Source organism: Chiloscyllium punctatum, chromosome 20, assembly GCF_047496795.1.
Source record: "Chiloscyllium punctatum isolate Juve2018m chromosome 20, sChiPun1.3, whole genome shotgun sequence".
Taxonomy (NCBI): Eukaryota; Metazoa; Chordata; class Chondrichthyes; order Orectolobiformes; family Hemiscylliidae; genus Chiloscyllium; species Chiloscyllium punctatum.
In genome coordinates this window covers 24,798,327-24,812,850 of record NC_092758.1, presented here as the reverse complement: position 1 = coordinate 24,812,850, position 14,524 = coordinate 24,798,327, and the positions used below count along the sequence as shown (strand labels likewise).

Below are 14,524 nucleotides of genomic sequence, written 5' to 3'. Positions count from 1 at the left end.
TGAGATGCATTAATATTTGTGTTGGGTGGAAAATTAGCACCGGTACTTATTTAGCACCGCTGTTTAAGAAAAATACCATCTCAAAATCCATGCGCCTCATTTTAGTGTCCAGCATTCATATAATCAATGGTATTTGAAGTTGAATGGAACAAATCGGCATGGATCTGTTGAGCCGATAAGCCTGTACATGGGTTGTAAATGCTGTGGAAAATCAGTTCCACAATATTTTGATCCTTATCCAATTTTTGGTCAGATCTGAGGTGAGGCATCTAAATTTCCATTGCAAACAGGACGATAGTCATTACTATATTCAATTGGAAACAGGGAAGGATGCTGCTCTACATTAGTTTCAGTGTTATGCGGATGCCAAGTTTCCAGTGCATGTAGAGAAGCAGGGAGATTTGGTGACCTGTTCAGATGGGAGAATCTTTAAACACCTTGCAAGAAATGCTAACAACTGTTCATGGATGGGCATGTTATGGTTTTAAATTTACTTGCTGCCAGCATTTGAGTTTAAATGAGTTTTTGTGTTAGTTGCTGTTAGTTAATTTGTTGTCTGGCCCCAAGCTCCCTTTCAGGATACCAACGGCTTTCCATTGAGAATCGTCTGAGCTGATGGTTATACAGGTGCCAAGTAGGTTAGACCTCTTCAATTGTACTCAGTGTCTCTCTGTGGCTACCCACATGATTGCAACTGGAGGTGAAGCTGAAATTACTTCCAACAATGTTGCAACAGCAGCTTTTGATGTCATTGCGAGTATCTATCTTTGCCTTTTATGGTGAATATTTCTACTACCGACTACCTATTATAGTGAATATTTCTTCTCAATTATGGCAAAACATGCTCACATGCATGAGAGAAGGTGACCTGCCATGGGAATGAAGCACAAGCATTGTGTGATTGGAATCGTGTCATCTGTGCCACTAACCGTTTCTGTGGGCTCTGTTAGATCATGCTGAAAATAACTTCAGCGATATATTATCTCAGGAACTGGATCAACTGACAGTAAATGCAGAACGGTGTCACCTGCTGTGACGATGTGCGCCTACCATGTAATAAAATGCTGGCGTATCAGGGAAAATCATAGTCAACTGTGGTCTGAAACTTGCTTGTACTCCTTTGTAGGCACGCTGCAATCAATCAGTGCTCAGAACGCACAAATATTTCAGATGTCATTCAAAACAGAAACACTGAATCTGCACCCTGAAAAACTTTTGATCCTTAACAATTTCTAATAAACTTGTTTATAATGAATTACCCTAAGTTTCCTTCCAAACATGATCACTTTTCCCTTGGTCTGCTCCTTCCTGAGACGCCATTCAATGGAGTTCAACCAATTTTCCACCGGTAGAGTGATATTGCGACGTCCAACTGTTGGACTTATAGTCCCAGCAAGGATATGAGGTTCACTGTAAAAGCTGACACCCATTCCATTTGCATACATTACTCGAAGTGTGCCATTGTTGCAAAGCTGATAACTGTTTCTAACTTGATCTGGGGGAAGAATTGCAGCAATAGTAAGGAAGCTGTTTACTTTAAAAAGTTTACATTTTGAAAACAACTTGTTAGAGGAAACACACAGTAGCACTGGTGATTTCCTAAATAAATCAAGTGACATCGACCACACAATCTGAAGCCTGTGAGTCAAGTTAATTATGCAGGCAGACTTTCAATGCTAGTGTTCTTTTCCCTGTTAGCCTTTGAGTATAATTTATATCCTATGTTAAGATAACTTACAAGTGACTCAATTTTTTTTACTGGCAATGATCCTTCAATTTCTTTCCCCAGTTTCAAATACAAAAAAAGCACTGCATTAATATAAAATGAATCTTACTATGTAAGGTTCAGTTAATGTTCAGTTCATGACATTTTGCAGCCTTGAGTTGGTTGGGAGACAGTGTAAGACTTTAATTGCCAACAAGAATGGATTCGAGATTGTCCAATTGTACAAATTATTTATAAAATAATATATATAAAATATCCCCCTAAATAATAAAATTGTAGCTCAATAAGAATGATCAAATCATATTTACACCATGCACAAGTGCAAGTAAAATATTGCCACTGAACCAAGCATTCTTTATTCTTCCAGTCTTTCAATATAAAATCAACTGGAATATCTTGAACTAACAACAAAAGATATTTGTGCTAGTAAATTGCTACAATAATCTTCGTTTTTAAATCAAACTGATGTATAATGCTCTACAATGACTGCTATGGAAAAAGAGATTTCACAAAATCCTGACCAATATCACAACAGATGACAGATTACATTAAATATATTGCACAGAAGCAGCCCACTCAGCCCAACCATTCTGTATTAATGTTTCACTTGACTTTCCTCATTTTCCCCTCATCTAAATGTATCACAGTAACCCTCTATTCCTTCTCTCTCAGATGCATGTCTAGTTTTCCCTTAAATATGTGCATATTATTTGTTTCAACCATCCCCTGTGGTACCATATTCCACATTCTCACCACTGCTGGGTAAAGAAGTTTCTTCTGAATTCCCTCTTGGATTTCTTTGCGACTATCTTATGTTACACGTATTTACACTAACTAAACCTTTTCGTAATTTTAATGATTGTTTTCGGTCACCCTCTGCCTTTGTTTGAGAGAGAAGAGATGTAGGCTGTTTATCATTTTCTAATATTTGTACACACACATTTCTGGTATTGTCTTGGGAAATCTTCTCTCCATCCTTTACAGCGCCTATATCCTTTCTATAACATTGCCACTAGAACTGTACACTGTACTGAGTGTGGTCTAACCAAAGATAAGTAGAAGTTTACAGTAACTTCTTTATTTTCAATTATATCCCCCTAAAAATAAAAACTATTGTTAGTTGCTTTTTTGATATTCATGTTAACCTATGGTGCAAATTTTAGTCATTTACATATCTATAACTGATCACTGTAGCCACAATTATGCATTTCTTTTTACCAAGAATAGTACCTTGCTACTGCATGTCACATTTTAAATATGCTAAATTGTTTACCTTGAACTAGGGTATAAGATGCATCTACTGAAGAAAGGTTAGTGGTGACAGTAACATCATCTTCTCGGTTAGAAGTTTCAATGTCAATATTGATTGACTTCTCCATTTCCCGATGCAAACTTGTCACTACACCAGTGGGACGTGTCAAATTTGTCAGTCTTCCTACACTGTCATAACTAAGTGCAAATAAATGATGTTAGATCAACCTATATCATGTATATAGAACTCATCAATAAGTTTCAAAGTGAATTAGATGTGTGAGAGTGAGTTACATAGGGAACCAGAAAAACTTACAACTTAGGGCATACAAAGAAGTGAATATTTACGGTTAAGATACTGCGAAAGTAAAACAGTTGATTTTAAACTTTACAATAAATAATGGATGGAATAATTAAGTTATGCAGAGTTACGTTTAAAATGATGTCCATTTATAATATATTTTTTTTTACATTATTATGTTTTGTCTACTTTTGTTGATGTTAAGTAAAGAGGTGCCATGGGAATTGTTGCATTGACAGACATCATACTGGAATTGTCAGGCCATATATAACCCAATGTTATGATGGTTTTGTGATGCAATAGTTCTTATATCGCCATGCTTTTGAGAGAGTTGAAACATTCACTGCCAGATCTGCATTACAACATATCCGGCGAAGATTTCCTTGCAAGTAAGTAGCTGTTGACCTTCTTTGCTGACCTTCATCCATTCAGCCAATTAGCAAAAATTGAGATTGATTTTAAAACACAATTATTGTCAAAACATTGAATTATATATCTATTATCTGCAACGCAGTAAAATTTAGATCTTGGATTCTTTTGAGCATACTTTTTAACTGTTCACGAAGTTGCTGGAAATGAATAACTGAGTGTCTTCACAAACTGATTTTGAAGCCATTATACACAACAACCAGAGAAAGTGTTTTCAAATATAAATGTTATGTTTTAAACCATTTTGGGAGTAAAAGTTTATGCTGGGCTTTCAAACATAAATGTAATTTAAACACATGGCACTAACATCACCTTTCATTCAAAATTCAAGTGATCAAATATTAGGTCACTTCAATTAATCACCAGATGTTGTAGATTTACTGTAATACTCATTAATTTAGCTTTACCGACATCACTTAGGATGTCACCCGAATTTGTCTACCTGCATTCATTTGCATACTAATCATTACATTAATTAACGTTGATGAGGTTACAAAGTAGGAGAAATGTGACCTAGAATTTCTGCTGCTTTCTCATGCTAAGGAAAATGGAACAGGTTCCCTTTCTCTTATTCTATACCTGACTGTAATATTCTCAAGGACCAATCATGATCTAAAGTCTTCACATATCAGTAAGAACATGTAATCAATAAGTAAATAACTCTTACTCAAAAAAGGTTGTCCAACCAATGTCATCAGTTTTAGTTGCAAGGAGGCCACTATTCCCGTTGTACGTCAGCACAACTAGCTCCTGGTTCTTTATTAATACTGTCTTTAGTTTTCCATTAGCATCAATGGTCAGAGAAGATGCCTGGCTGTCTGACACTAGATGCCGCGGCATTCCATTGCTATCCCTTCGGATCCTTAAAGTGTTTCCATTGTTGTCAGTCACTTCCATAATGTCATTGTCTGGGCTGTAGGAGAAATTGTATATGTAGTCACCGGTGACCAAGCTCATTGTATACTGGTGTAACCCATTTGAATTGAAAACATATAACTCCTGCTCAGCTGCTGAAGCAACCTCATATAAGCTCATTGAGTTCATCTGGGGCTTGTTTTGATTAACTGCCCTGATGCGAATGTTCCCCAGGTCAGCAATGAAAATGGTCCCGTCCGGTGATACTGCAAGTGAAGACGGAGAATTCAGCTTGGCATCTGTGGCATAACCATCATCCCCTGAGAAGCAGTCACAGTTAACATCATTCTTACAGTCGCAGTCCGATGCCATCCCTGCCAGCAGGGAGATTTCCCCGTTGGTTGTCACCTGCCTTACTCGGTTTATCTTCTTCTCATCGGTTTCTGCAATGTAAAGTATGCCTGTGTGGGAGACAGCAATGGCACTGGCAGACTCCAGTGCAGAATGTATGGCCAGCTTGCTGAGTGAGTAATCTATGCCAGGGACTTGACAATGCATGGGTCGGCCAGCAATTATGCTGACCTGGTGGTTCTCAGTTATCCGCAGAATGACATTATTCTCCAGGACATAAAGAGAATTATCCATTGGATTGATGGCAAGATCCGTTGGCCATTCTAATCGTACCTAAGTAGAGGAAAATGGGAATTTACAGCATGGAATCCAGCAGTTTAAACACAGAAATTAATTTTTTATGAAAAGGCATTATATGGCTTACATGGCTTTTAAGATAATTTTGATTTTTCTCAATGCATACTGTAGTTAGGTAGATATTTGTTAGTAGGAAGGTATTTTGATTTAAATGGAGGTCACCTGGACTGAAAATTGAATTGTCATCTTTGATGTTCTCGATAAATGTCACACTCTTGTCTGAAACTGAACCTTTTCATGACATAATGCTTGTCTTTTGGTGACTCTCTTGTTGCGATAGAAACTGCAGTATATTAAATGTTCTTTCATAACATCCAAGTCTCCCCTTACGCAATAAGAAGTGGCACACACCAGCTTTAAATGTTAACTGTGTTTCCCTCCCTTCAGATAGTGCCAGAGCTGCTGAGTTTCTACAGCATTCTCTCTTGTTTTGGATTTCCATCATTTACAATATTCTGCTTTACGGCATGCCTTTTTTTGTGATTTTTCCTCATTTTCAGAGGTTCTGATCAAGCTTTTTGAGTTAGTACAGAGCCCCTAAGAATTCCTTCATAATGGAAATCAAATTCTGCCTCATCAAAATTCCATAACTAATTTCCCAAGATTTTACTATTAAAATCCCATTATACTGTGTGGTCTGATAAAACACATATTGCTTATTCCCTTTCGAACTGAACCCAACAAAAATATCTGTTTCTACACTCCGTATTTTGTATGTGCAGTAATGCTCTATAGATATTGACAACTTCAATTGCTGTTTTGTAAACGTTTTGCTGAAAATATTAGAACTTTAATTTTAAGTACAGTCACAGATAATTGCCTATAATGTTAGATAAGTTGTATGAGCTCAGTCAAAGTGATCACCCTGACTGCCAATTATAAAATAAGATACATCCAAAGAATTATAAGATGTTCAAATATTTTTTCAGCCAGGCGATACTCTACCTAACTAAAGTATTAAATTAAGGTTTGTCAGATTAATTTAATAAATCCTATGGAAGACAGATATTGCCTTTTCTATAAGATTTTACCTGGCTTACATCCATGCTAGAATCACAGCTCAGAGGACGAATTGCTGTTAAGTCATTGGAACCAAGCAACGTGGAAATAATTCCATTTTGGTCAACTTTCCTAATCATGGTTGCATCGACGAAATACATCAGTCCATTCTTATCCACTGCTATCCCTGAGAAGAGCATAAGATCAGTTAGAACCATTGAGGTAAACTGACAACATATGAACATATGAGTTAGGAGCAGGAGTAGGCCACATAGCCTCTTGGGTTTGTCACACCATTTAATAAGATTACAGCTGATCAGATTGTGGCCTCAACTCCCCCATTAATCCCTGATGACATTTTAATCCCTCATTAATCAAGAATCTGCCTACCTCTACCTTAACAATATTCAATAACTTTGCTTCCCTTCTGTCTCTCTGAAGGGGAGTCTCAAAGACTCTCAAATGACTGAGAGAAACAAAATTCTACCCAATAAGTTAAAATGCTTCCCTCTCAGACATTCAAGTTCAAAGTTGGCCCAAAGTGTCCTTATAAATTCAGATATTCTTAATTTTATTAAGGCATTAACCTGCAGAACAGGACTGTTCGCAAGCGAAGTGCTAATTCACAATGAACTGGGAATTTCACACAAAGTTGCTGCACCAATGTTTGATGTGTGAAATTTCATAGTGGTACTGCAGATGGTGGTATTTTGAGGTGGGTGTTGGCAAGTTGGTGTGGTAGCCGAGAGACCTGTGATTGACCACAAAACAGTTAGAAGTCCTCAACACTTGTCCTGGATCCAAACATGGAAAATGTTCACCTATCCAGCACTGGCTTTCCTCACCTTGTTGAGCACAAAATGAACAAGAAGCAGTTGGAAATCTGACTGAACTTTGCCTTTCTGACTCTGTGATAACTTATTATTCATTGGTTTCAACAGGATTGGGGGATATCAACTTGAGAGCTAACTAAAGCAAAGGCACAATCCTTTAATTAATTTAAGATATTCTGTAGACCAGAATAACTCAGTAGATCATTTCCTACTGACATTCAGACATGTTTGATGATGAAATACTAATCCATTAGCATTTATTTGGAAATGACAGGCTTGCCCTGCTCTTGAACACTGTTTGCAAAAGCGTCTACCAATAATTACTGATTGCCAGCTAACTGATGAAATCTTAGAGTTTTGTCATCTCTTATCGGAGCTGGTCACTTCCATGCAATATGATACTCGTTGTGTTTACCATATTGATTCCAAAGGTGGGTGGTACGCATGCACTTGTTCTGTCATCATCTGAAAATATATTTCAATTTTTAAGTCTATCTTTTACTCACTTGTATACTATATTAGACAACTCTCAAAGATGAAAAGTGATCAAACCTTATGATAACCACAGTTTTAAGGTAGTTGGATTGTTCTTTCAGAAACTTATTTTAAAACATTTTGAGTCACTGATTCTTTTTAAGTGATTTTCAGTTGCAAGAAAGCAAGACAAAAAGCAAATTTGTTTAATAAAATGATTCAAAGAGATCATAGACATAGATTATCTGTAAATGATTTCTCTCCAAATCTGCACACTGATTAACTTGTAATTTGCAACTACAAGCTGTCTTAATTTGACAAATATGTTAAAAAAAACCTGGAGAAATTGGATAGCCCCTGAAATGAGGCATGGTGATCATGATGCATGATTATTCCACTTTTATTCAAAGTGACGCAGGTCACATGTATACTTTGCATTGCCTCCCTGCAGGGAAATAATAGCCTTGTGGTATTTTCACTCAACTATTAATTCAGACACCCAAATAATGTTCCGGGAACCTGGATTTAAATCACACTATGGCAGGGGTTGAGGTTGAATTAAATAAAAATATCGGGAATTAAGAACATCATGATGACCATTAAACTGATGTCAGGGAAAAATCCATATGTGCTTTATGAAAGAAATTGCCATTCTAATTTGGTCTAGCCCACATGTGACTCCAGACTCAGCAACACAATTAACACTTAACTTCCTTCTGGGCAGTTAGGGAGAGGCAATAAATACTGACTTAGCTAGTGACACCCAGATTCAATGAATGAATTTTAAAAAATAATGATTGCGACATGCAGCTCAGTGTTAAAGAGCTGTTGAGTGGCTGCATGCCTCAGCAGGGATTGGAAATTTGTAGAAAACTAATACCACCCCTGGTTTACTTAAAGTCAAACTGTACCTCTGAAAACTGATGTACATTCAAACTGTAACAGGAATTAGACATAGTAAAGGAACAGTTCAGCAGCAGTCCACCTGGTGTAGTTAGACGCACAATATAGTGGTTAGAACCAGTGCCAATGAAGATCTTGTCATAGAGCCATAGAGATGTACAGCATGGAAGCAGACCCTTCGGTCCAACCTGTCGATGTCGACCAGATGTCCCAACCCAATCTAGCCCCACCTGCTAGCACCCGGCCCATATCCCTCCAAACCCTTCCTATTCATATACCCATCCAAATCCCTCTTAAATATTCCAATTGTACCATCCTCCACCACATCCTCTGGCAGCTCATTCCATACACGTACCACCCTCTGCATGAAAAGGTTGCCCAGTAGGTCTCTTATATCTTTCCCCTCTCACCCTAAACCTATGCCCTCTAGTTCTGGACTCCCCAACCCCAGGGAAAAGACTTTGCCTATTTATCCGATCCATGCCCCTCATAATTTTGTAAACCTCTATAAGGTCACCCCTCAGCCTCCGACACTGCAGGGAAAACAGCCCCAGCCTGTTCAGCCTCTCCCTGTAGCTCAGATCCTCCAACCCTGGCAACATCCTTGTAAATCTTTTCTGAACCCTTTCAAGTTTCACAACATCTTTCCGATAGGAAGGACAAGACCAGAATTGCATGCAATATTCCAACAGTGGCCTAACCAATGTCCTGTACAGCCGCAACATGACCTCCCAATTCCTGTACTCAATACTCTCACCAATAAATGAAAGCATACCAACTGCCTTCTTCACTATTCTATCTACCTGTGACTCCATTTTCAAGGAGCTATGAACCTGCACTCCAAGGTCTCTTTGTTCAGCAACACTCCCTAGGACCATTAAGTGTATAAGGCCTGCTAAGATTTGCTTTCCCAAAATGCAGCACCTTGCATTTATCTGAATTAAACTCCTTCTGCCACTTCTCAGCCCATTGGCCCATCTGGTCCAGATCCTGTTGTAATCTGAGGTAACCCTCTTCGCTGTCCACTACACCTCCAACTTTGGTGTCATCTGCAAACTTACTTAACTGTACCTCTTATGCTCGCATCCAAATCATTTATGTAAATTACAAAAAGTAGAGGGCCCAGCACCGATCCTTGTGGCACTCCACTGGTCACAGGCCTCCAGTCTGAAAAACAACCCTCCACCACCACCCTCTGTCTTCTACCTTTGAACCAGTTCTGTATCCAAATGGCTAGTTCTCCCTGTATTCTATGAGATCTAACCTTGCTAATCAGTCTCCCATGGGGAACCTTGTCGAATGCCTTATTGAAGTCCATATAGATCACATCTACTGCTCTGCCCTCAATCTTCTTTGTTACTTCTTCAAAAAACTCAATCAAGTTTGTGAGACATGATTTCCCATGCACAAAGCCATGTTGACTATCCCGAATCAGTCCTTGCCTTTCCAAATACATGTACATCCTGTCCCTCAGGATTTCCTCCAACAACTTGCCCACCACCAAGGTCAAGCTCACCGGTCTATAGTTCCCTGGCTTGTCTTTACCGCCCTTCTTAAACAATGGCACCACATTTGCCAACCTCCAGTCTTCTGGCAGCTTACCTGTGACTATCGATGATACAAATATTTCAGCAAGAGGCCCAGCAATCACTTCTCTAGATTCCCACAGAGTTCTCGGGTACACCTGATCAGGTCCTGGGGATTTATCCACTTTTAACCATTTCAAGACTTCCAGCACTTCCTCCTCTGTAATCTGGACATTTTTCAAGATGTCACCATCTATTTCCCTACAGTCTATATCTTCCATATACTTTTCCACAGTAAATACTGATGCAAAATATTCATTTAGTATCTCCCCCATTTTCTGTGGCTCCACACAAAGGCCGCCTTGCTGATCTTTGAGGGGCCCTATTCTCTCCCTAGTTACCCTTTTGTCCTTAACATATTTGTAAAAACCCTTTGGATTCTCCTTAATTCTATTTGCCAAAGCTATCTCATGTCCATGTGTTGCCCTCCTGATCTCCTTCTTAAGTATACTCCTACTTTCTTTATACTCTTCTCAGGATTCACTCAATCTATCCTGTCTATACCTGACATATGCTTCCTTCTTTTGTTTAACCAAAACCTCAATTTCTTTATTCATCAAGCATTCCCTATACCTACCAGCCTTCCCTTTAACCTTGACAGGGATATACTTTCTCTGGATTCTTATCTCATTTCTGAAGGCTTCTCATTTTCCAGCCGTCCCTTTACCTGCGAACATCTGCCTCCAATCAACTTTCGAAAGTTCTTGCACTTGTCGCATGAGGTGATATGCCCTCCTGCTATCGATCTATCTATTGATAGTAAGGGGACAGTCAGAGTGGGTAATTATTGAACCCAATGTTAAGCATCTTGGCCTAACAATCTGAATGCAGTTCATTAGAAGTTTAATGATTGCATATGAATGATCAAATCAGTGAATGTATTTTCACCCACCATATTCTACTGACAATACCACTCAACTCCTACGCATGGCACAACCTCTTCACTTACCTTCTGCGATCAGTAGGAAGCACAAGTCAATTCTCACGCTTAGCATGGCTGGAAATTGTACAGTCAAGCTTACACACTCCGCCAGCTATTCAACAAGTAGATTGCCCAGTCATGCTGCATTCTATTCAGTGACACAGTAACCAAGCTGCAAACCAATGATAATCCGTTCAAAGAAATTAAAAATCATACAACACCAGGTTATAGTCCAACAAGTTTATTTGGAAGCAATAGCTTTTAGAGAGCTGCTCCTTCGTTAGGTAGCACTCCGAAAACTAGTGTTCCCAAATAAACTTGTTGGACTATAACCTGGTGTTGTGAGATTTTTAACTTATGCATCCCAGTTCAATACCGCTCCTCAGCATCACTGTTTAATGAATGCAGTGAAGATCCTTTATGCTGTTGAACTATATATAAGAGAGCAAGTATGCTCAGCAATATGATAAATAGGTGCAATAAAATATCACATTTTCCCTGCATTGCCCATGTTAGTTATTTATCTCCAACTCATTGAAGTCCATGCACACAGTGCCATGTTATCCATTCTTAAATCAACAGCTGACAGTTTAAGTGAGAAACTCTTATGATGCAGGATGTTATCATTCCATGTTCCAGCTAAAGTTGTCTTACCTGTTTCAACCTTGTTGTCAACCCTGTTTAATCTACCTTCGAAGCAGATATATGTGTTAAAAACAAACCTCACATGACTTCACACAGATGAAGAATACAAAATTGCCTCCCTTATGGGATAGAATCTTTACTTGTGAAGTCTTTTCATGAACTAATTTATTTCGCCACTGAAAATATACTGCCGCTCAATATTACTGGTGGGTATGTTAATTTCCGGTTCAGAAAATGAAGCGATTACATGCGTAAATCAAACAGAAAGTGAAAACACTTGGACACTGAGGAAGATCTTTTTTTAAAAGGCAATACCTCTGGGGCTCATCAGCGTAGCTTCAACTGCCTTTCCCCCATCACCACATCTGGCTTCATCAAATGGCAGACACTGCTCTCCAGTCCCTGCTACCACGTCTGAATTGGCAGCAAGATCCCTTGCTCCATTGAGACTCTTGATGCGGATGATCTGACGACTATTTGTATCCGAGACATACAGTGCCCCTGTGACAGGATCAACCGCCATGAAGTATTTATGGGCGGGGTTGTTGCTTTAAAATGAAAGAGAAGCACAAATTCTGTTGAGGTTCACATGTCTAAGACTCTGTTACCAATGCAAAAAGGCATATTTATCTCATCAATATTTCTATTAAAACTCCTGTAAGTGTATGATAATGGGTTCAATTACTTTATAGCTAAGCTGTTCCAACAACATTTCTTAAACACAGTATTAGAACAAAAAATATCCTTTACTGAGTAACATCGTATTTTCCTTCAGCTGGGCTGAAAATTCATACTGAAAATCAATTCCAATTGTTCTATAGATTCTTTCCAGGAATGGTTATGGGCAATGCCAATCCAGCTATCTTCACAGACTTGGAGTGATGGTGTCCCATGATTGCACCATTGGTCTTCAAGCAAAACACTTCATAGCTGTATCAGCATAGGGCATGTAGGAGGCATCAAAGAATAAATGCTAACTTGGTGGGTAATTCAAAGAAATGATAAAAAAAATGAACATAATCATTTTTGTTCCTGTTGTTTGCTTTGGTTTAAAAAAATCAACTAACACACTTTAAGGTCCTGGTCATTCCTGCTTGATTCATCAGGATACAAACTTCTCATAACAGGACACCGATGTACCTTTGAATGAGGTTGAAAAGGGATTGAAAAGTCAACATCAAACAAACTACAAATATCTGAAATTTTACCAAGCACATCTCCTGTTTATCTGAAAGAAAAGGTGGTATAGTCTGAGTCCATAAAGGACATGGGCATTCGTGAGAAAGTTGAGAAAATCATGTGAGATCAGCAGGGAGGTGCTCCCTACCAATGAGATCAAAAAGCTCTACTAGATAGCTGCAACTCTCAATGTGAAAGTCAGAGTGCTACCCTGATGATTCCAGCTCACTGCTTGCTCCACTGGCCCTCCATTGGTCAATTCAGAGCATGCTGCATTGACTGTGACTACATCCATCCCTTGTGTCCAGAAGGACTTTGAAGTCCCCATTGGCAGAGTGCAGTGCCAATTACCCTCTGGCTGACATATCATGGGCAAATAAAATGAACTGTAGAGGGCAGTTGCAGATATTAGTACCTGATTGGGTACACAACTGAGCTTTAAAGATGGCACTGATGTCAGCAATTCCTTGTAGATCTTGACACGAGTTAGTACTTCCAATTGTGGCAAGTGGGAGAATAAGACAAGCAGGCATCATAGGGGTGTATTGCAAAGGTGATTTTGGGACAATAATGTGAGGAAACTTACTGAATTTATGGAGAGAAACTGTCCATGAAATTCATCAAATAACATTGAGTCAATTTCTGGTAAAATTCAGTAAAGTTCTAATTTGAAGCTCAGTTAAGTCTTTAAAATGGAAATCCAACAAATGTTAATATATCAGCATGTTTTTGATAAATCCTCCTTTCCCCACGAAGAGATTCTGAGATGGCTGATAACATCTTATGATTGTGTACTTTATACCCTAAATCTCTCATCATATCAATCTCCAAAATGTACTAAAACACTTATTCTAACATTTCAAACTGAACACCTTTATCTCCTATATAACTCAGCTTTATTAGTTTTTCAACAATCTCACAGAGGGTTTGTTGCCTCCATCATGCTTACTATACCACACAAATGTTTGAAAGCCTGTTGTAAAATAAAATCCGGGAATCAAGATACATAAACCTTGATTTTGCTGACAATTTGAGCTTTACTCAAGGAACTTAATGGAAAAACAAGCTTATAACTCATAGCTAACCATTTATAATCTTTTCTATATTTGGCAATCTAGCTGATTTATTGAAGAACGTGTGTGGTTCTCGAATAAAACCCCAAACAAAAATCTTATCTGCCGAAAACTTAATATCACAAGAGTGCTTATTAGTCATAAAAAAATTTAAAGATGAAACAAATGATGATTTCAATACAGTACTACAAAGGAAGTCAATTTACAAATATCATAAAGGAGATAGTAGTTTTATGGTAAGTACTATCAATGTTAAGTACTTAACGTAAAAAATCCAGTCCTGAGATCACCTCTCCATGTATTTTTTTCAAAGGATTACATTTCATCATTTATTTTTTCAGAGCTCCTACATGCAACCTCTGAAATTATTTTCTTTTCCACCAAATATGATTTCTCTTTGTACATATCTCCAGAAGTAACTGAAGCCTACCTGCAATAGAATTCACATGTATCAATCAACTGCTTTCTGGTAACTTTCTCAAGTAATCTTTGTTTTGGAGTAATTCTGAACTTTTGGAAGTGTCAGTAGCTTATTTGATCACCAGAAAATCAGAGCTGAGTCTCATCTTGCAAACACCCACGGATTTAACAACATCAAGTAGAGATTGCAGGACAATAAACAGGAACAGGAAAGTCTGCC

General features: G+C 38.3%; 1 protein-coding gene across 11 annotated transcripts in view; it reads right to left on the bottom strand.

The window, feature by feature from the left end:
• tenm2a (teneurin transmembrane protein 2a) overlaps positions 1 to 14,524 on the bottom strand; it is a 2,790,214-nt gene that overhangs the window by 14,282 nt on the left and 2,761,408 nt on the right. For all 11 annotated transcript variants that reach the window (XM_072590496.1, XM_072590497.1, XM_072590504.1 and 8 more), the window contains 5 exons: positions 11,948 to 12,180; positions 6,302 to 6,456; positions 4,375 to 5,246; positions 3,000 to 3,175; positions 1,260 to 1,495 (listed from right to left, as the gene is read on the bottom strand). In XM_072590496.1, coding sequence (XP_072446597.1) covers positions 1,260 to 1,495; positions 3,000 to 3,175; positions 4,375 to 5,246; positions 6,302 to 6,456; positions 11,948 to 12,180 — 1,672 coding nt within the window. The remainder of the gene's footprint in view (positions 1 to 1,259; positions 1,496 to 2,999; positions 3,176 to 4,374; positions 5,247 to 6,301; positions 6,457 to 11,947; positions 12,181 to 14,524) is intronic.